Source organism: Salvelinus sp. IW2-2015, linkage group LG30 (assembly GCF_002910315.2).
Source record: "Salvelinus sp. IW2-2015 linkage group LG30, ASM291031v2, whole genome shotgun sequence".
Lineage (NCBI taxonomy): Eukaryota > Metazoa > Chordata > Actinopteri > Salmoniformes > Salmonidae > Salvelinus > Salvelinus sp. IW2-2015.
The window spans coordinates 16,411,326-16,433,560 of record NC_036869.1 but is presented as its reverse complement, the minus strand read 5'-3'; the positions used below and the strand labels follow the sequence as shown (position 1 = coordinate 16,433,560).

The 22,235-nt window shown below is 42.3% G+C and overlaps 1 protein-coding gene across 1 annotated transcript; it reads right to left on the bottom strand.

Moving 5' to 3' along the window:
* Window positions 1-2,118: 2,118 nt before the first annotated feature.
* Window positions 2,119-20,941, bottom strand: LOC111954743 (bcl-2/adenovirus E1B 19 kDa-interacting protein 2-like protein). The gene is made up of 9 exons (XM_023974646.2): window positions 20,796-20,941; window positions 20,167-20,263; window positions 19,599-19,995; window positions 19,067-19,273; window positions 18,779-18,881; window positions 18,562-18,693; window positions 7,626-7,712; window positions 5,886-5,984; window positions 2,119-5,610 (listed from the first exon to the last, which is right to left on the bottom strand). The coding sequence occupies exons 3-9, from the start codon at window positions 19,843-19,845 to the stop codon at window positions 5,586-5,588; spliced, it is 900 nt and encodes a 299-aa protein (XP_023830414.1). The 5' UTR covers window positions 19,846-19,995; window positions 20,167-20,263; window positions 20,796-20,941; the 3' UTR covers window positions 2,119-5,585.
* Between the last annotated feature and the right edge of the window lie 1,294 nt (window positions 20,942-22,235).

Below are 22,235 nucleotides of genomic sequence, written 5' to 3'. Positions count from 1 at the left end.
AGATGTGGTAGATGTAGTAGTTTGGTGTAAACAACATGTGGGAAAAGTCTGAAGCTATTGTCTTTGCAATGACTAGCGTAAACTTGACACGGCAAGGATGACTGCATAAACAAACTACTGGCTGGCCATAGTTAGCTATTTGTAATTTATCACAACAGACTAGAAATATATTTCACTTGAAAGTAAATTCGTTTGGGAACCATAAAGTATCACTTACTATTTCCAGTTTGTCCAATAAAGATGGACAAAATAGATTTAAAAATCATCGTTAAAGGTTTTTGAATATTGAGCATTCTAAACTTCCAACTGAACCATCTGAGACTAAATGTAGACCGAATATACGTCACTACGTGGTCCTTTGTGCAGCATTATCCCTTTTACTATGGGCCCAATACATTGGAATCTCTTTTGCACCCAAGAAATTGAAAATTCTATCTACCCTACAATAGTGTTTTTTGTTTTGCCCAGTGATTTCTCTCCTGTCCTCACCATGTGCTTTTCAGCTTCTCTCGCCCATCACTTCAAGGGGTTTGTAGAGGATATTTAAACCAACAACACTCCCTCTTTCACAATGGACTCTGTTGCCTATGTTCCTATATAAAACATTGGGTAGTCTCAGGCCTTGGCTGCATGCATACCATTGTACACAAACACACACACACACACACACTCCGGGCCTGTCCTTGGCAGAGCTCAGCAAAAGCCCATCGCCTGAATGAAGGAAATCTATGGCCCATTGTGCTTCTTGATTACACTAAGGGCAGCCGGCAGATAGGATCGGGCCTGGAACAAGATAACAGCGCCTTTTTCAATGTTTTTCAGCATGAGAAGTTGGAGCTGTTGGTTAATATGTAACATGGGGCTGTTTTATATCAGGCCTCCAAATAATGACTTCTGTAATGAATCTTACACAATGACTGATGGTAGTCATCAGACTACTGAGCCACTGCGCCACTTACTTACTGTACTGCAGGTCCTGTTTTAGAGCCCAAGTAATGGAACATGCTGTATTGATGGATGAAGTTATCATAAAATTATAATGCAAAATGTATGTACATTCGTTTGACTCATGCAGAGACATTTATCATACAGAAAGAAGTGTGTGTGTTTGCAAATGTGTGTTTTGATATAATACCACATATGGTCATTGAAAACGCAAGCCAAGGAGATACTATATGAAACGAACCATCTATGCCGTATACAACCAAGAACAGTATTCCATGTTTTTCTAATCAAGGGCTTGAAAACCAATATTGATGCATGCTAAGTAAAGAAAGTGGCAACATCAGTAAATTCTCTCGACTCAAAACACTTTTAAAGGCTGAATCAATCAAACTTTGGACTTGTTTTTCCTAGATGGGGATCTGTCAAGCCTGACATCCCTAAAAAAACGGCAATTCTCTGTCACTTTTCGTACTCAAAACTCTGTAAACATCAGCCTCGTCCCAATCTCACACTACTTCATACACTGTCCTCTGTTCCTGTTTGAGTTTCCCCACAGCTACCTCACTTCCTTTTCACTGTCAGGTTCCATTTCCTGTGCGTCCGGTGAATTCGCACAGCCAGTCTCACCTTCTGCGCTTTGGGCCAAATCCCCCTTTCCCTCCCTCTTTCTCCCTCCCCCTGTGCTCCTTTTATTAAGTTCTGTGTGGAAGGAGAGGAAGCGGGTGGAGGCCAAACACCCTCCCTCTGTACCCAACAGCGCTCCTAAAAACAACCCATTCACTCATGTACTGGAAAACAAGTCCCCATGTATAAGGAGTTCTATTGAGAGAATGATGTTGAACACGAGACAATCGGGTTTATTCATAAACGTGTCTATCACATGGACTAGTTTCCTATTTATAGGAAAACACAGCAGACTTTGGCCAAATACAATATAGTAAACTTAGTATTTAAAGTGTTACAGTATAATCTATAGAAGTGCTGTAGTTGTACTTCCAATAGATTTGATGAGGTATTTACAAACATCATATATATATATATATTTTTTTTTAACTAGGCAAGTCAGTTAAGAACAAATTCTTATTTACAATGACGGCCTAACCCTGACGACGTCCCTATGGGACTCCCGCTCACGGCCGGTTGTGATACAGCCTGGAATTGAACCGGGGTCTGTAGTGACGCCTCTAGCACTGATGCAGTGCCTTAGACGGCTGCGAAACTCGGGAGCCAAATTGTTTTCTCTTGGTAGATAAACATTTGAGAAAGTTATGCTATTAGGACAAAAATGAAAATAGAAAAGGATGAAATGAAAATCACATTTGAAAAGAAACATCCCAGCCAATGCTTCCATCATAACTAATTGTCAATGATGAGTCATATGACAGCTTGCTTATCTATCCATCCCTGATACACCAGCTTTGTAGACGATTTGTCTGATACACGCTTTCTCAGTTAATTTTGTATTATTGCAGATTAATAAGGAATCAATAAAGACAATTTAAACACACATCCTTATCAATGTTGACTTGGAGCATACATTTTTTATTTATTTTTATAATCCAATAACGTCATGAGTGGATCACAATTGATCTGATAAACTATTCACTGGTGTAAAGTGAGATGAAAGATCAATGTCGCCAGTGGAATTAAAGCCAGTGAAGTCATAGGTTTTACATTGTAGCTGAGCCAGAGCTTTGGCAGGAGGTCATTGTCAATCTGCCCAGTAACAGTAATGAGAGCCATACTGTATCTGATGCCAGTGTAGTTAAACTACAGTATAAAATCCTTCCAATATTACGCAATAGTTGGGAGTGAATCTGTGATTCAGAACTGTGTTTAAAAAGGGTCTCTCCTTTATACATTGATGACAGTAAGAAAGGGGACCACAAGGAGTGATATCAGTCTATAAAATGTATTTTGTGACAGAAAAAGATGTGAGAAGGAGGCCCAACTTTACAGTGTCCTAAAACTGATGTATTTACATGGTCAGTGGTGATTTTAGCACATCAATTTTGGTGGGGCAAAAAAAAGAAAGTGGGATGAATGCCAGCTAAGCCACTTCACAACACTAAACAATACATTAATTGCACTATAACAGTGATAAACGGTGCCCACAAACTGTTAGGGCCTACATGAAGCTGTCCCAACAGCAGAGTCCCAACACCTTACCACTGCTACGCCTGGCTATCAGAGGAGCCTTGTCTGGCAGAAAAACAGTTCATTCAGCCTAATTTACTGCCTTAGCTGATATGGCTGACTTACTTAAACAAATGTAATTTCTACTGACAATTGAGATGTACAAACTATGGCGTAAGGCGACGACAAGCAGATAATAGGCAATCTGTAATTTTGATCAAGACATTAATGACCAAGCTAGGATGGACGTAGTCAATATAATTATTTGTTCAGCACTTTTGAAATGTAGCGCAACATAATTCAGAACATGTGCCATTCTTAGTGTTCTCCCTGTACACCAAGTCAGAACTGTAGGATAAACAAAGGGGGCATATAAGCAGAATGAAAGCTCTTACAATAATCGATGATTACATTTCTCAAAAACACTTTATAGGCTATATATGCACCACCAAATCAGAACAGTTGGCGAAATAAAAAGGTGAAAATAGACAATTATTAGGGTGAGGCACATGGGCTAATAACAGCTTACTACACAACACACATTTATGTATACTGTAGCTAAGAAAGTAATACTATCTCCCTGGCATATTACATAAATTATGCAGCAGCATACAAGACATTTTTGGACTCACCTTGCTGTGCTGTGCTCACTTAAACAGGAAGGTGGTGTGGCGGTCCTTCGTCTGCAAATTTTGTCATCAAACTTTGTCATTAAAGTCTGGCATTCTCTGGATTTATGGTGCTTTCAAGACAACTGGGAACTCCAACAACAAAAATTTGAATCATGATGACGTCAGTGATTTTCAGGTCGTAGCTCTAGAAAGAGGCCTGAGTTCCGAATTTACAATTCCGAGTTGGATGAAAGTTCAAAACGTATTTTCCCAGTCATAGCTCGTTTTTCCCGAGTTCCCAGTTGTCTTTAACTCACTGAAGTCAGATTTTGCAGTTCTGAGTTAACAATTGGTGTGAGTGCGGCACAATGCTTCAGTGACAGCATGGCCAATTTTGAATGTTTATCATTTTAAACTAGGAAAAGAGACCCTTAATCTTAGACAACATAACCACTCCACTGAATAGCAGGCTAGTGATTGCTTTGCAATGCTTGCAGTTAGCCACTGATTCCTTCCAAACCACTCATTGTTGAATTTACGATTTCCAACTCGTTGTGTAATGTTTATGTCCAATGGCCGATGAGCACCGGTACATTTTATCTATAATTTCGCTTCATTATTTCTCTTCATATGAGAAGGATTTAAAATTATTTACCAGTAGATTGTCAACTTGATTCATGATGATGACTGCTAGCTAAGATTTTGAAAGTATGATAACAGTCCAATCAAAGCTACTGTAGATATAACGTGATTTGACATCATTTTATCTGTGGCCAATGACCTTGAACCTTCTTGGATGGGCACTTCTAATGTAACTATATGGCAGCACCCAAAAGGCTTACATTTTCTATCTCTACCTTTAGACTTGGCGGTGACGTAGTGTCCCCATGAATGACAGAACACTGAGCCAATCACGGCGCAACGCTCCGTATTTTCTGCTGGCTTGCCCCACCACCACAGAAAGCACTGAGCTAAGCTGAAACACCTGTATTTTGGAGCTGCCTTACTCAAGAAAACAAAAAGAGGCCATGTTTGTATTATTTTCTTTACATTGTTTGCAAACTGATATGTGTCAAGTATTAACGCCATAATAACATGCAAAACAGAAAAGCCCCCAAAATGTTGGGCTCAAAGCAGGTGGAGCCCTGCCCCACTTGCCCTGAATGACGGGTCGCCACTGTACATGGTAGATAGTAATGTAATAATTAGTGTATATACACATTGTTACATTGTACTTACAACTGAGTGTACAAAACATTAAGAACACCATCCTAATATTGAGTTACACCCTCACTTTGCCCTCAGAACAGCCTCAATTCGTCGGGGCATGGACTCTACAAGGTGTCGAACGTCCCTACCGGGATGCTGGCCCTTGTTGACTCCAATTCTTCCCACAGTCAAGTTGGCAGGATGTCCTTTGGGTGGTGGAGCATTCTTGATACACACGGGACACAGTTGAGCATGAAAACCCCAGCAGCATTGCAGGTCTTGACATGAACTGGTGCACCTGGCACTTTAATATTTTGTCTTGCCCAAATCCTTCTTTAACCTGTTTCTTCCCCTTCATCTACACTAATTCAAGTGTATTTAACAAGTGACATCAATAATGGATCATAGCTTTCACCTGGTCAGTGGACAGTATGTCATGGAAAGAGCAGGTGTTCATAAAGTTTTTGTACACTCAGTGCATCTACTTGTGGTCCTTCAGTAGATACTCTGCCAAGTGATGTAGGACTAAAGTTATCTCATTGGTAAACAGCTATCATATTGGGCAGCCAGGTTCATCCTCAGTATCAAAGTCATGGGTTGCCAGATTTGAGCCTTTTTCGGTCCACGTTTTTGGCTTCATGTACCTAACCTTACACTGTGTTCCAGATCCCCATTATGAGCGTGTCACCTGTCCATGTTCTCGTCAAACCTATGTGAATGGAAAGAGATTGGAAAAACAATAAATACATACACAAAGGCCATACATTTTCATAAACCGTCAAAATATAAGGTCTAAATTTTCTCGCTGTGAAGCAGATATTTTTTTAAGCAAATACTTTTATTTGCTCAATAGTAGTTAGAGTGATTAGGAATAACTCGATATTGGTCACACAATACATATATGAGGTGTTGGGCTTTTCTATTTATGGGTTCATTAACATGGCTCTTTGTGAATGTGTGAGAGTGTCTGATGAGGTCACTCACTGTCTGACGCAGTCGGGGATCTGCACACGCTCAATAGGGATGTGCTGGGACAGCTCCCGAAATCTGTCGATAAACTGAAGCTTGCGACTGAATTTGGAGCTGTGAGGATGAAGGGACCAGAAGACATTTGTTTTATGTGAGGACACAGAGCCAACATGTCATAAATAAAGATACAGTAGTGAACAGCATGATTTAGATCAAATACACTGCTCAAAAAAATAAAGGGAACACTTAAACAACACAATGTAACTCCAAGTCAATCACACTTCTGTGAAATCAAACTGTCCACTTAGGAAGCAACAACTGATTGACAATAAATTTCACATGCTGTTGTGCAAATGAGATAGACAACAGGTGGAAATTATAGGCCATTAGCAAGACACCCCCAATAAAGGAGTGGTTCTGCAGGTGGTGACCACAGACCACTTCTCAGTTCCTATGCTTCCTGGCTGATGTTTTGGTCACTTTTGAATGCTGGCGGTGCTTTCACTCTATGGGTAGCATGAGACGGAGTCTACAACCCACACAAGTGCTCAGGAAGTGTAGCTCATCCAGGATGGCACATCAATGCGAGCTGTGGCAAGAAGGTTTGCTGTGTCTGTCAGCGTAGTGTCCAGAGCATGGAGGCGCTACCTGAGACAGGCATACATCAGGAAGGTGGAGGAGGCTGTAGGAGGGCAACAACCCAGCAGCAGGACCGCTACCTCCGCCTTTGTGCAAGGAGGAGCAGGAGGAGCACTGCCAAAGCCCTGCAAAATGACCTCCAGCAGGCCACAAATGTGCATGTGTCTGCTCAACTCCATGAGGGTAGTATGAGGCCGACGTCCACAAGTGGGGGTTGTGCTTACAGCCCAACACCGTGCAGGACGTTTGGCATTTCTTTGGGGCCGCACAGCCCTCCATGTGCTCGCCAGAGGTAGGCTGACTGCCATTAGTACCGAGATGAGATCCTCAGACCCCTTGTGAGACCATATGCTGGTGCGGTTGGCCCTGGGTTCCTCCTAATGCAAGACAATGCTAGACCTCATGTGGCTGGAGTGTGTCAGCAGTTCCTGCAAGAGGAAGGCATTGATGCTATGGACTGGCCCGCCCGTTCCCCAGACCTGAATCCAATTGAGCACATCTGGGACATCATGTCTCGCTCCATCCACCAACGCCACGTTGCACCACAGACTGTCCAGGAGTTGGCGAATGCTTTAGTCCAGGTCTGGAGGAGATCCCTCAGGAGACCATCCGCTACCTCATCAGGAGCATGCCCAGGCGTTGTAGGGAGGTCATACAGGCACGTGGAGGCCACACACACTACTGAGCCTCATTTTGACTTGTTTAAGGACATTACATCAAAGTTGGATCAGCCTGTAGTGTGGTTTTCCACTTTAATTTTGAGTGTGACTCCAAATCCAGAACCTCCATGGGTTGATAAATTTGATTCCATTGATATTCTTGTGTGATTTTGTTGTCAGCACATTCAACTATGTAAAGAAAAAAGTATTTAATAAGAATATTTCATTCATTCAGATCTAGGATGTGTTATTTTAGTGTTCCCTTTATTTTTTTGAGCAGTGTATATACACAAGAGTTGTACTCTTACAGCTACCAGATCAGGGCGGCTGCTCTAACAGTGCCCATTGTTCTATCGTTGTCCCTTTTTGCTTCATGGAGTAACAGGGAACATTGACTCAACAACAACAGCAACCCTGACAGACTGGACTTGGTGTCTCAGGGGATGGTGGTCCTCACCTGACGAAGGGCTTGATGATGGTGATCAGGGCCTTGATGTACCAGGTCGGGTGGACAATGTATAGAGCTTTCAGATTCTTCCTCAACCTACGAGAAAAACAGAATCAAGTGTAAGAGTAAAGGTAACAGTTGTTCTCTCAATCTGTCAGTATATCTACTGCAGATGTCCACCACCTCTCTCACACACACCTTTCACATCACCATGATTGACGGTTTAAACCCTTCCGTAAGACCTGTATCTTTACCAGAGGTTCTTTGGGGCCCAGTCTGTGTGACTCCCCAGACAGGCGCAAACTGCTGAGTAAGGGGTCTACCTCTCACACTAACAGGGGCCAAGCCAAACAACAGGAAGTGAGAGGGGAAGTTGGATAGACATGGTCAGGTGTCAAAAGGCAGACCGCTAGCTCTATTGGTAGAGAAAACATCACAAAGGAACATGTCTGTAGACTCTAAGGGCCGCTTTGCCAGACACGGGTGAAACCTACTCCTGGACCGAAAAGCATGTTCTATGTAGAACTATTGAAAGTGCTTTTTCATCCACAAACACTTCATCTTGTCTGGGAAACCAGCTCTTAAACACTGTGAACTTGGCATCCATGTAAAACATCATGATGTTAGTACTTCAGTGTCCCCTGTTTTCTCAGGGGCCGCTGTAAGTGGCGGTCATGTCAGCAGAGGTACCGTCGCCGAAAACAAAGACGGTTCTGCCGAGTTCCTCTGTGGCGTTAATCGAGCAAATATAGAGAGGCTCCACACCACTCTCTCACTTGAATATCTTTGTTATTTTCAGATTCTCATTTTGCTCTTTTGTAGCGTTGTCAACTATACAGAACCAAAATATAAACGCAACATGTAAAGTGTTGGTTCCATGTTTCATGAGCTGAAACACAAAATCTCAGAGAAGTTCCAAACGCACAAAAAGCTTACTTCTCTAAAATGTTTTGCACAAATTTGTTTACATCCCTGTTAGTGAGCATTTATAACCTTTGCCAAGATAATTCATCCATCTGACAGGTGTGGCATATCAAGAAGCTGATTAGACAGCATTATCATTACACAGGTGCACCTTGTGCTGGGGACAATAAAAGGCCACTATAAAATGTGAAGTTTTGTTACACAACACAATGCCACAGATTTGGATGGAGCGTGCAATTGGCATGCTGACTGCAGGACTGTCCACCAGAGCTGTTGCCAGAGAATTGAATGTTAATTTCTTTCCCATAAGCTGCCTCCAATGTTGTTTTAGAGAATTTGGCAGTATGTCCAACTGGCCTCACAACCGTAAACCATGTTTAACCACGCCAGCCCAGGACCTCTACATCCGGCTTCTTCACCTGCGGGATCATCTGAGGTGGGGTGCTGAGGAGTATTTCTGTCTGTAATAAAGTCTTTGGTGGGGAAAAACTCATTGATTGGCTGTGCCTGGCTCCCCACTGGGTGGGCCTGGCTGCCAAGTGGATGGGCCTATGCCCTCCAAGGCCCACCTACTGTATGGCTGCACCCCTGCCCTGTCATGTGAAATCCATAGATTAGGGCCTAATGAATTTATTTAAATTGACTGATTTCCCTGCATGAACTGTAACTTAGTAAAATCTTTGAAATTGTTGCATGTTGCGTTTATATTTTTTGTTCAGTATATCGTTGTGTTTTCTATCCCAGTTCGCTCCTCTCCGTGTAGGCTTTAGACGCTCCCCAACCCTTGACTGCAACCCTTCTAATTTAGGGTACCCTCCATGCACAACCCATGTGGAATTCCTGGACTCCGCCAGCGTTTGGAACTGCCAATCTTTGGTCAAGAACACAGTTAATCTCAGCCTATGCTGCCCTTCAGTCCCTTGACTTTTTGGCCCTGACGGAGACATGTATCAGCCCAGACAACACTGCTACTCCAGCTGATCTCTATTCATCTGACTATGTGTTCTCTCATAGTCCGTGAGCATCTGGTCGTCGCAGTGGTGGCACATGGCTACTCATTTCTCCTAAGTGGAGATTTTCACTCACCTCTCCATCTCCTCATTTGAATTCCATGTGGTCACTGTCACTTGTCCTCTCGAGCTTAACTTCTTATGGCTGGGGGCAGTATTGAGTAGCTTGGATGAATAAGGTGCCCAGAGTAAACTGCCTGCTACTCAGTCCCAGAAGCTAAGATATGCATATTATTAGTAGATTTGGATAGAAAACACTCTGAAGTTTCTAAAACTGTTTGAATGATGTCTGTGAGTATAACAGAACTCATATGGCGGGCAAAAACCTGAGAAAAAGTGGGAAATCTGAGGTTTGTAGGTTTGCCTATCCAATATACAGTGTCTATGGGGTCATATTGCACTTCCTACGGCTTCCACTAGATGTCAACAGTCTGTAGAACCTTGTTTGATGCTTCTACTGTGAAGTATGAGGGAATAAGAGCTGATTGAGTCATGGGTCTGCCAGAGTGCCACGAGCTCACTCAGGCGCGTCCCCGTGAGAGTTAGCTGCGTTCCATCGCATTTCTACAGACAAAGGAATTCTCCGGTTGAAACATTATTGAAGATTTATGTTAAAAACATCCTACAGATTGATTCTATACATCGTTTGACATGTTTCTACAAACTGTAATGGAATTTTTTACTTTTCGTCTGGCCTGCACGTCATCAATTTGGATTTTGGAACTAAACGCGAGAACAAAAAGGAGGTATTTGTACATAAATTATGGACGTTATCGAACAAAACAAACATTTATTGTGGAACTGGGATTCCTGGGAGTGCATTCTGATGAAGATCATCAAAGGTAAGTGAATATTTATAATGCTATTTCTGACTTCTGATGACTCCACAACATGGCGGATATCTGTATGGCTTGTTTTGGTCTCTGAGCGCTGTACTCAGATTATAGCATGGTGTGCTTTTTCCGTAAAGTTTTTTTGAAATCTGACACAGCGGTTGCATTAGGGAGAAGTTTATCTAAAGTTCCATGTATAATACTTATATCTTTTATCAATGTGTATTATGAGTATTTCTGTAAATTGATGTGGCTCTCTGCAAAATCACCGGATGTTTTGGAGGCAAAACATTACTGAACATAACGCGCCAATGTAAACTGAGATTTTTGGATATAAATATGAACTTTATTCGAACAAAACATAAATGTATTGTGTAACATGAAGTCCTATGAGTGTCATCTGATGAAGATCATCAAAGGTTAGTGATTAATGTTATCTCTATTTCTGCTTTTTGTGACTCCTCTCTTTGGCTGGAAAAATGGCTGTGTTTTTCTGTGACTAGGTACTGACCTAACATAATCAGATGGTGTGCTTTCGTCGTAAAGCCTTTTTGAAATCGGACACTGTGGTGGGATTAACAACAAGTTTATCTTTAAAATGGTGTAAAATACTTGTAAATTTTAGGAATTTTAATTATGAGATTTCTGTTGTTTGAATTTGGCGCCCTGCACTTTCACTGGCTGTTGTCAAGTCGATCCCGTTAACGGGATCTCAGCCGATCTCAGCCGTAAGAAGTTAACATTGTTGTCATCTATCATTCACCAGGTACCCTTAGAGTTCCTCAATGAGCTTGACACCTTGATAAGCTCATTTCCTGACCGTGGCTCACTGCTCTTCATATTGGGCGACTTCAACCTCCCGACGTCTGCCTTCGATTCATCTACAAAAATCTCTGAAACCGGAAACACTTATCTCCCTCACTAGCTTTAAGCATCAGCTGTCACATCAGCTCACAGATTACTGCACCTGTACATAGCCCATCTATAATTTTGCCAAAACAACTACCTCTTCCCCTACTGTGTTTATTTATTTATTTTGCTCATTTGCACCCCATTATTTCTATCTCTACTTTGCACATTCTTCCACTGCAAATCTACCATTCCAGTGTTTTACTTGCTATATTGTATTTACTTCACCACCATGGCCTTTTTTTTGCCTTTACCTCCCTTATCTCACCTAATTTGCTCACATTGTGTATAGACTTATTTTTCTACTGTATTATTGACTGTATGTTTGTTTTACTCCATGTGTAACTCTGTGTTGTTGTATGTGTCGAACTGCTTTGCTTTATCTTGGCCAGGTCGCAATTGTAAATGAGAACTTGTTCTCAACTTGCCTACCTGGTTAAATAAAGGTGAAATAAATAAATTCTTTCCAACTCTTTCTTTCCCCTCCTTGCCACTTTTGACCCTTTCCCAGTCCCCTCCCACTCACAAGGCAGGAAATACACTTGACCTCATCTTTACTAGAGGCTGTTTGCTTATTAATCTCACGGCAACCTCTGATCTCTGATCAGGTCTCTGATCATAACTTTGTTTCCTTTTCGGTCTCCCTCTCCTCCAATCCTAGCCACTTAGCCCCTACTTAGGTGGTCATGAGCCGTCACAATCGAGTGACTCATTGCGAGCTTACAGAACATTGCTACAGGCAGCTGAGAGCAAACGACACTTCCGGAGGACCTATCATCCCTTCACTCCCTCCTCTCCCTCTGTATCCACTGCTTAAGCCACTTTTTATCACTACATTTCAAGATCTGCCTTTAACCCTAGGAAACTCTTTTCCACCTTCTCCTCCCTCCTTAATCGTCCACCCCCTCCTTCCTCCCTCTCTGCGGACAACTTTATCAACCACTTTGAAAAGAAGGATGATGACATCAGCTCATTCACTCAGCCTATCCACTGGTCCTACCCACACAGAACTACCGAAAACCTTGACCTCTTTCTCCCTTCTCTCTCCAGATTAAATCCTGCGGCTAGTGAGGTCCGGCCGCCCAACAACCTGCCCGCTCGACCCCATCCCCTCCTCCCTTCTCCAGACCATCCCGGGAGACCTTCTCCCACTCCTCACTTCCCTAATCAACTCACTGGCTGCGTCTCCTCTGAGGCTCTACCCTCCACAAGAAACCAATGCTCGGCCCCTCTGACATCAAAAACTACAGACAGGTATCTCTTCTTTCTTTTCTTTCCAAAACACTTGAGTGTGCTGTCTCTTACCAACTCTCTCGCTATCTCTCTCAGAACGTCAGGCTTCAAGATTGGTCACTCAACTGAGACTGCTCTTCTTTGTGTCACAGAGGCTCTCCGCACTAGCAAAGCTGACTCTCTCCTCTGTTCTCATCCTCCTATATCTATTCGCTACCATCGACACAGTGAACCATCAGATCCTCCTCTCCTTCCTCTCAGGGCTGGGCGTTTCAGGGTCTGTAGGATTGCATTCTACCTGGCAGGCTGCTCCTATCAGGTGAGGTGGAGAGGATCTGTGTCTGAACCACGTACTCTCACTACTGGTGTCCCCCAGGGTTCTTTTCTAGGCCCTCTCCTCTTCTCTCTACTGTATACACCAAGTCACTCGGCTCCGTCATATCCTCACATGGTCTCTCCTATCATTGCTATATGGATTCTGATACCCAGGTGGTGACACACATCTCTCCGTGTCTGGCAGATATCTCAGCTTCGATGTCGGCCCACCACTTCAAGCTCAACCTAGACAACACGGAGCTGCTCTTTCACCGGGGGAAAGCCTGCCCGCTCCAAGCCCTCTCCAACACGGTTGACAATTCCACGGTGTCCCCCTCCCAGAGTGCAAAGAACCTTGACGTGACCCTGGACAACATCCTGTCGTTCTTTGCAAACATCAAAGCAGTGACTTGCGCCTGCAGGTTAATGCTCTACAACATCCGTAGAGTACGACCCTACCTCACACAGAAAGTGGCGCAAGTCCTAATCCAGGCACTTGTCATCTCTCGTCTGGACTACTGCAACTCACTGTTGGCTGGGCTCCCCGCTTGTGCATTAAACCCCTGCAACTTATCCAGAACGCTGCAGCCCGCCTATTGTTCAACCTTACCAAATTCTCCTATGTCACCCCGCTCCTCCACACACTCCACTGGCTTCCAGTTGTAGCTCGCATCCACTACAAGGCAATGATACTTGCCTACAGAGCAGCAAGAGGAACTGGCCTTCCCTACCTTCAGGCTATGCTCAAACCCTGCACCGCAACCTGAGTACTCCGCTACCCCTGGTCTCTTGGGTCCAAAACCATATCACAAATACAGTTGAAGTCGGAAGTTAGCCAAATACATTTAAACTCAGTTTTTCACAATTTAATGACATTTAATCCTAGTAAACATTCCCTGTCTGAGGTCAGTTAGGATCACCACTTTATTTTAAGAATGTGAAATGTCAGAATAATACTAGAGAGAATTATTTATTTCAGCTTTTATTTCTTTCATCACATTCCCATTGGGTCAGAAGTTTACATACACTCAATTAGTATTTGGTAGCATTGCCTTTAAATTGTTTAACTTGGGTCAAACGTTTTGGGTAGCCTTCCACAAGCTTCCCACAATAATTTGGGTTAATTTTGGCCCATTCCTCCTGACAGAGCTGGTGTAACTGAGTCAGGTTTGCAGGTCAACTTGCTCGCACATACTTTTTCAGTTCTGCCCACACATTTTCTATAGGCTTGAGGTCAGGGCTTTGGATGGCCACTCCAAAACCTTGACTTTGTTGTCCTTAAGCCATTTTGCCACAACTTTGGAAGTATGCTTGGGGTCATTGTCCATTTGGAAGACCCATTTGCGACCAAGCTTTAACTTCCTGACTGATGTCTTGAGATGTTGCTTCAATATATCCACATAATTTTCCTTCCTCATGATGTCAACTATTTGGTGAAGTGCACCAGTCCCTCCTGCAGCAAAGCACCCCCACAACATGATGCTGCCACCCCCGTGCTTCACGATTGGGATGGTGTTCTTCGGCTTGCAAGCCTCTCCCTTTTTCCTCCAAACATAACGATGATTATTATGGCCAAACAGTTCTATTTTCGTTTCATCAGACCAGAGGACATTGCTCCAAAAAGTACGATCTTTGTTCCCATGTGCAGTTGCAAACCGTAGTCTGGCTTTTTTTATGGCGGTTTTGGAGCAGTGGTTTCTACCTTACTGAGCGGCCTTTCAGGTTATGTCGATATAGGACTCGTTTTTACTGTGGATATAAATACTTTTGTACCTGTTTCCTCCAGCATCTTCACAAGGTCCTTTGCTGTTGTTCTGGGATTGATTTGCACTTTCACACCAAAGTACATTCATCTCAAGGAGACAGAACGCGTCTCCTTCCTGAGCGGTATGACAGCTGTGTGGTCCCATGGTGTTTATACTTGCGTACTATTGTTTGTACAGATGAACGTGGTACCTTCAAGCGTTTGGAAATTACTCCCAAGGATGAACCAGACTTGTGGAGGTCTACAATTTTTTTCCTGAGGTCTTGGCTGATTTCTTTTGATTTTCCCATGATGTCAAGCAAAGAGGCACTGAGTTTGAAGGTAGACCTTGAAATACATCCAGAGGTACACCTCCAATTGACTCAAATTATGTCAATTAGCCTATCAGAAGCTTCTAAAGCCATGACATATTTTCTGGAATTCTCCAAGCTGTTTAACGGCACAGTCAACTGAGTGTATGTAAACTTCTGACCCACTGGAATTGTGATACAGTGAATTATAAGTGAAATAATCTATCAGTAAACAATTGTTGGAAAAATGTGTTGTGTCATGCACAAAGTAGATGTCCTAACCGACTTGCCAGTACTATAGTTTGTTAACAAGAAATTTGTGGAGTGGTTGAAAAACGAGTTTTAATGACTCCAACCTAAGTGTATGTAAACTTCCGACTTCAACTGTATATGAGTGTCTGAACTATAGGCAACCTCTAGAAATCTTGACACATATTTGATATGTGACTAAGTATAGTCAGATAATATAAAGGGACATGAATAGTCAAGTTTAGACCTTCATTTCAACAAGATACTAGGTTAGTGTGATGGTCTTAGCAGCTTTTTTCCTCCAGTAGTTCACTTGCTACCTTTACTGGGTCCAGACATTTAGTCACATTATTAGGATTAAGGAGACCCAGGTCGAGGTTTAGAACATCAAAGCTTTCTAGAAATTATGTTAGTGGCCATACTGTACACAAGCCTTTGGACACTGTTGTAACCATCCTGAAAAAAATAACACTCATTACAAGGTTGTGTTCATTAGGGCATACAATGTCAAACGTTTTAAAAGTCAATGTAGTCCGTACCTGTTTCAGTCCATTTTCTTCCATTTGGTGCCTAATGAACACGACCCTGGAATCTACTTCCTCCTAGCCTGAGAACTGTAGGTCGGCTGTGAGGGAAGTCAGGAGGAAACTCATAACTACACTTTGGCTTTGACGCCATCCTCTGGCTGAAGAAGGAGGAGTGACAAAGCAGGCTCTCGTGAACTTGTTGGATGCTAAGGCCCAATGTGACACACTTATGGCCAGCTACTTGCTGTGGGTTGCTTCCTATACTGTACATACAGTATGGTTGCTACACTGCACATTCAAACTCTCATACACAATTTGTTTAAGTATACAGTACATGGCATTACCTGGGAATATTTACTGAGGGTTTAACTGCAGGTTTACGCTTTAAGTAATTTTTATTTTTTTTAAGTAGTTTTTAAAAATTAAAAGTACTGATAGGGGTATAAAAGTAGCCTACTGGTATTACTTTGTGATAATATGGTTAAATAGTCATTACATAATAATTACCTAATGAGGTGCAGACTTGAGTTAGATCACGATGAGTCAGAAATTCGATGACTTGAGACTCGACATGGTAGCTGATATTCTGTTTTACTAAAGGAGAGCGCAGCAGACAGGATGGTGGTTCAGGCTACTAACCTGGATGACACAACCCACGTGACTCACAGCACACGGAGAGCTTTGAACACACTGGTCTGATTGGTTCTCTCAAATGTAGTTTTTTTCCTCGGGGTTGAGACCCCTTGTTGTTTGGATTTGAAAATCAAAACATGTAATGAAAGGGGCGGTGCTCTGGGGCTGTATGTGGCTGTGCCTGTGGGTGTTAAAGTGACAGACACAGAGTAGAGCCAACCAGTAAAAGCACAGCCCCCATCATTGACACATTGTGACGACAACATCAAAGAGCCATTTCAGACTCTGGAGGACTTTGAGTGTTAGGTGTTAGCCAGACTAATCAACTACTAGGCTTACTTGCCTTTGAGTAGGGACACAACTATATCATTCATACAACAAATTGCCCAGTTGAATAAAATATGATGTCATATAATGATATAATTTATTTGAATGGGCCATAGAATACTACAAATTAATAGGTTTTGGGTGGAGTGTTTTGCCCTGATTTGCATACAGCCAGATCATATCAGAGCAAGTTGGACTTTAAGGACTACACCCTGGATCATTCACATTCGATACAATAATTCTGCTTCTACACAAACTCCTAACACAAACAACACGTTCCCACTAGCCGAGTCCTACATTTATTTCACCAGATGCCAAGTTGGGGAAATTACAAGGTTGGGCAATAAAGAATATACATATACAATTTGGGCAGTGCTGCTACAGCAAGACTTTCGAATCAGCAACGAGCTTTATGTAATGATCGCATGCGTCCATTTTAGTGGAATTGCGTAAACATTTGTTTCAGAAGTTTCATTCTAAATTATCGTTCTACCTGCTTTACTCTCGCTGTGGGGAAGGGAAGAGGAACATATAGCTTCCGCTTTGACGGAACTGCATTGTTTTGAATGTCAAAATTCTGGGCTACTTGTGAAAATCGATTGATTCTAGAGAATAGCGCAAAAATTCAGTGTGTCTCCACAGTAAGACATCGTGGGAATCTCGATTTGAAAACACATTGCCTATATTTAGATTAATTTCTGAACTTTTACATCTACATTATGCTTGATGACTTCATTGCGGATTCACAGTGAAAACGTTCTAGGAATCAAGCTTCTGAGAGGGGCAGAGGATGCGTTCTGTCGTCCCACTTCGTTGCCAGACACAGAGTGCCATTTTAGGGGAGGAAGGGGTCTGATGTAACACTTTGCCATTTTCTTAATTTCTCAGACTGAAGAAGACTTATTTTATATATATATATATTAAATGTACACTTATCAACTAATTAGGCATGCCGAATAAACAGAAGTAGTCTTAACAGATACTGTCAAGGCCTTAATCCACAGGTTGTATTTTAATTATAACTACCGTTAGGAGCTGGTGAATCTGGGAAAAGCACGATAGTAAATCAGATGCAATATTTACATGTGGAACTCAGTGCAGAGGAGAAGATGCATTCCATACAAAACAACAGTAAAAAGGCTTCAGGATGTGAGATGTTTTCAAGGTTTAATGTATCTAATATTAGAGGTCAGAGGTACAAAAGCAGAAAGTGGATGCAATGTTTTGCTGATGTGTGGGATGTTATTTTTTGTGGTGGACAGCAGCAGCTATGACATGGTGATGCAGGAGCACAGTCAGACCAACCGACTGCAGGAGGCACTAAACCTCTTCAAGATCATCTGGAACAACAGGTGGCTGAGGACTGTTCCTGTCTGGGTCTTACTGAACAAACAGAACCTGCTAGCAGAGAGGGTTTTGGCGGGAAAATCTAAAATTGCACACTTGAATATGCAACACACTTGGCACTACTGTCATCCAGTTTTCACCTGTACAGTTGACACGGAAAACATCCTGCTCTTCTTCGAAGTCTTGAGATAGCCAGCTTAGTTGATTTTCCACTCTGATACATATTTTTCACCGACTGAGACAAATTTCAACGATTTTGATTACTTGAGACTTAATTACTTGGCATAAAATAACTTGAGACTTGACTTACGCTGCATTCTATGCCAACTACATTGCATTTGCCAGATCTCACAATGCCTGGATAGCTGTTAAACATATCCACTAACCACATCCTGAGCATTCTGACTGCACAGTTGATGACTGCAATGTAAACGGCTTGGAACGTGGCCTACAACTTGGAGACTTGACTGACATGAGAGACTGATGAGTTGAATGATTTTTGTACTGTTTTGTTACTCACTGTGGAATATAATTTTCTGAAATAGGATCACAAACTAAGCCTATTTGAGTAAACAGAACTAACCTTCTGTCAATGGTGGTGTAACACTCTCTGAGCCAGCCAATGCCGGGGAGCTTGTTGCGCTGGGCCATGGCACACAGGTACACAATGACGTAGTTCTCCGCCACCATCAGGTCCAACGTTCCCACAATGTACCTGCAATGTTTAGTGGTGCTGGCGTTAGTTATGTTGACCTGAAGAGGGGCCAATTCAGATAGTGTTTTACTATTAGCTCTCACACCTGAATAGGTTGTCCATGACATGCTGGTAGTTCTCCATGGTGTTTTCAGGGAGATAGCAGGAAGAGAACACAATGATGTCATTAGACCCATCTCCATAGTAACCTGGATGGAAAACAACATTTGGATGAGGGAAAAATAAAGATGCAAAAAAGAAAGTGAAGATGCTCTTTGTGTCATCCAAGTTAATCTCACAACAAACGCTCACATTAGCCGAATTCCGTTGGCCTGAAAAAAACTCCGATAGGCAAGTGCAACAGGTTAAGTGAGTGCTGGGATTCTGGACTCACCCCCATGGGACAAGACTCGAAGGTAAGGCTCCAGTACACTCATGTTGACCAGACTCTCCTGAGGAGGGTCTCCCATGCAGAACCTGCGCCACCTAGTGCCCTGGCTGTCCACCTGGTCTTGGTCAAGAGAGCCCACTCCCATCTGCTCTGGTACTGACCCAAAGGCCTTATGGCAACGTGATGCCACTCCCAGATGAAGCAGGTCATCTGTGAATGGGAATAAGGTTTCAATGGTCAATTTCCCATAATGTCTGGTAGGTAACACAATGCATAGACAGAGAGTGGTTGTGTACTATATATAATATATTATATCTATGGGGTCAAGATCACCTAATACAAAGCATATATAAAGATAATAGCTGTATTATGTATTGTCCAACATTTGTGTCTATCTAATGTGAAAAATGTCAAATATAATCAAAGTGAAAGTGGTTCAATAAGTTAATGGGTTGATCTTGGACCTGTGAGAGTGAAGAAACAGACCAAAGATAAAGGCTGTTAGTCTGTCCTGTCCACTGCACCCTGTCCTCACCCTCCAAATCCATGTCGTGCACTGGAAAGTGGAGGGACTCGCTGTCCGAGGGCGTTTCCATGGCATCCAAGTCGATGTCCAGTCCCAGGTCGTCGTCATCGGGGGAGGGAATGAGGGCAGCTGTGGCATAGTCATCGGACACCGCCGAGTCACTGCGATCCAGTGTCAGACTTAGTGCAGGGGCCATCAGGCGCTTCTTCCTGGGTCGGGGCTCCATCAGAGCCAGGCTGCTGGGCGGGGCTATCATGACATTTAATTATTAGGATTTGTATTTATATGTAGCTTTATAACAGTGACTGTTCTGTTACAACATTGCCATTTGATGACTCTGTCATCAGCAGCTAATGTGGGGTTCCCCAAGACTTCATTTGTGCCATGAGCATTCCTGGGAGGTGACCTACAATGTTAAGAAAGGTCAACAATTATATTTCTATGGAATTGTAATTAGATATAGATGTTTCATTGTAAAAAAAGCAGATGTTTGGATATTTAGTATGTTGATAATATAACTAATGTATTGAATTTAGTCCAACCCAAACAATTCAGTCTGATGACCATAACCGCTGACCTGGGAATGTAAATGTCCTTCTCCTCTTCTTGCGCCTCCTCTCTTTGCTCCATGTTGTTGCTGTGTAGGTTCACAGTGCCAAGTTTCCTGATAGTAGCTGTGGACACAGTTGATGTCAGAGTATCAGCAAACCAAGTCCAAACAGCTATTACAACTGAGGATAAACTTTTGCTGTACCTTCATATTTTAATTTGAGAAGAATAAAGAGTGTGAAAAGAAATGACGATATAAAAAAAATGTAACACCAATAAGTTCATGTCTGATCAGTTCTGCCAAATTATTGGATACTGAGGGATTTTTTCCTATGCTGGCCTCTAGTGGAAAACCTAGAGACGTACATTGTTCAGTTTTAAGGATCGCAATAAATGTACTATAGTACTGTATCTAAGGCAAGGCTATCAACACCCACTGTCTTTCACCGCTTTGTACTTTATTTTTCAAAGCTTGTATTATAATGGAAATGTAAAATTCCTTTTGTAAGACCCTTACACCAGTAAGAACACATTTAAATTGCCCCAATATCACCACGTTTGTCTTGCTTAGATTCATGCGATGAAGTGGTAAAGACAACTTGAGACAGGAATGCATGTGCGTAGATACAATACGAAGCAACAAATGTGTAACATTACCTTGTTGATGGTATTTGGTTCACGGGCCGACAAACTTTTCAATGTCTTTGTAAAAGTACACTAACTTTTCAGTGAAAGAGGTAAACGTTATGGCTTTGCTGAACTCATAATTGCGTGGACACAGATGCCACACCTGAGAGTCAGTTAAGGTGTGGTGTATTTATTGCCAGTGGAGCCCATCCCTGTAACCAAGGCAACATGGATTGACTGCACAAACTCGAGAGGGAAAACGTGTGCATGCTTGCTCGGTAATCAGGCTATTGTGCTGTGTGACATCTAGAATCAAACAAAAACGTCAGCACTGAAACAAATGATTACAACATGAACAGAAAAATAATGAGTGAAGCTTTGTCTCAATGTTATTTATACTATAAAACACACAAACATCATAACCCCTATTCTGAAACTAAAAGGTATGTGCTTCTGTAGATTTGAAAGGTCCATAGAAGATTGACATAATAGATTTTGTACCCAGGGATGTTTTGGGCACGAAACATCCTTGAGTTGTCAACTAATTTGAATTCAACGTGAAATCAACCAAAACATTCACCATGACATTGGATTTTAGTTGGGTGTAACCTTTACAAAAAAATATTGCAGTTTTGAAACTGCAGTAAATGTGCAATAACTGCAGTCTGGTATTTTGGATGCAATAATTGCAGAATAACTGCAGTGTACTGCATTTGAACTGAAGTTATACTGCACTCTAACTGCAGTTACACTTCAAAATTACTGCAGTAAAAAAAACGGTGTTATTTTGGATGAAGTATTTGCTGCATACTGCAGTTATACTGCACTCTGACTGCAATCTTTTTTCATAATGGAAAAACATTTTCCACATTGATTCAACGTCATCACATGAACATATTGGGGTTGATGACGTGGAAACAACATGGATTCAATCAGTTCTTGCCCACATGGTCCCATTATGCCTGGCGAAAACCAAACACTGCATTCCATAGTAAGAACCTTATACCAACGGTCAAGCATGGTGATGGTGGTGTGATGGCTTGGGGATGCTTTGCTTCCTCAGGACCTGGACAACTTGCCTTAATTGAACGAACCATGAATTATGCTCTGTATCAGATAATTCTACAGGAGAATCCGTCTGTCAGGTCATCCATCTGTGAGCTGAAGCTGAAGCGCAGCTGGGTCATGCAGCAAGAAAATGATCACTATCAAGTCTACATGAAAATCGCTAAAAAGCCACACATTTGAAGTTTTGTAATGGCCTAGACAAAGTACAGACTTAATCACAATTGAGATGTTGTGGCAGGACTTGAAACGAGCAGTTCATGCTTGAAAACCCACAAATGTCTCTTGAGTTAAATCAGTTCTGCATGGAAGAGTGGGCCAAAATTCCTCCAGTGATGTGAGGAATTGCAGCTAAAGATGGCACAACCAGTTATTAAGTGTAAGGGTGAAATTACTTTTTCACAC

Coding starts and splice junctions, on each gene's coding strand:
- LOC111954743 (XM_023974646.2), bottom strand. CDS start 19,845: ATGATAGCCCCGCCCAGCAGCCTGGCTCTGATGGAGCCCCGACCCAGG. Junction 18,882..19,066: donor TCGAGTCTTGTCCCATGGGG/GTGAGTCCAGAA, acceptor TTTTCCATCCAG/GTTACTATGGAGATGGGTCT. Junction 5,985..7,625: donor ATCATCAAGCCCTTCGTCAG/GTGAGGACCACC, acceptor TCATCCTCACAG/CTCCAAATTCAGTCGCAAGC.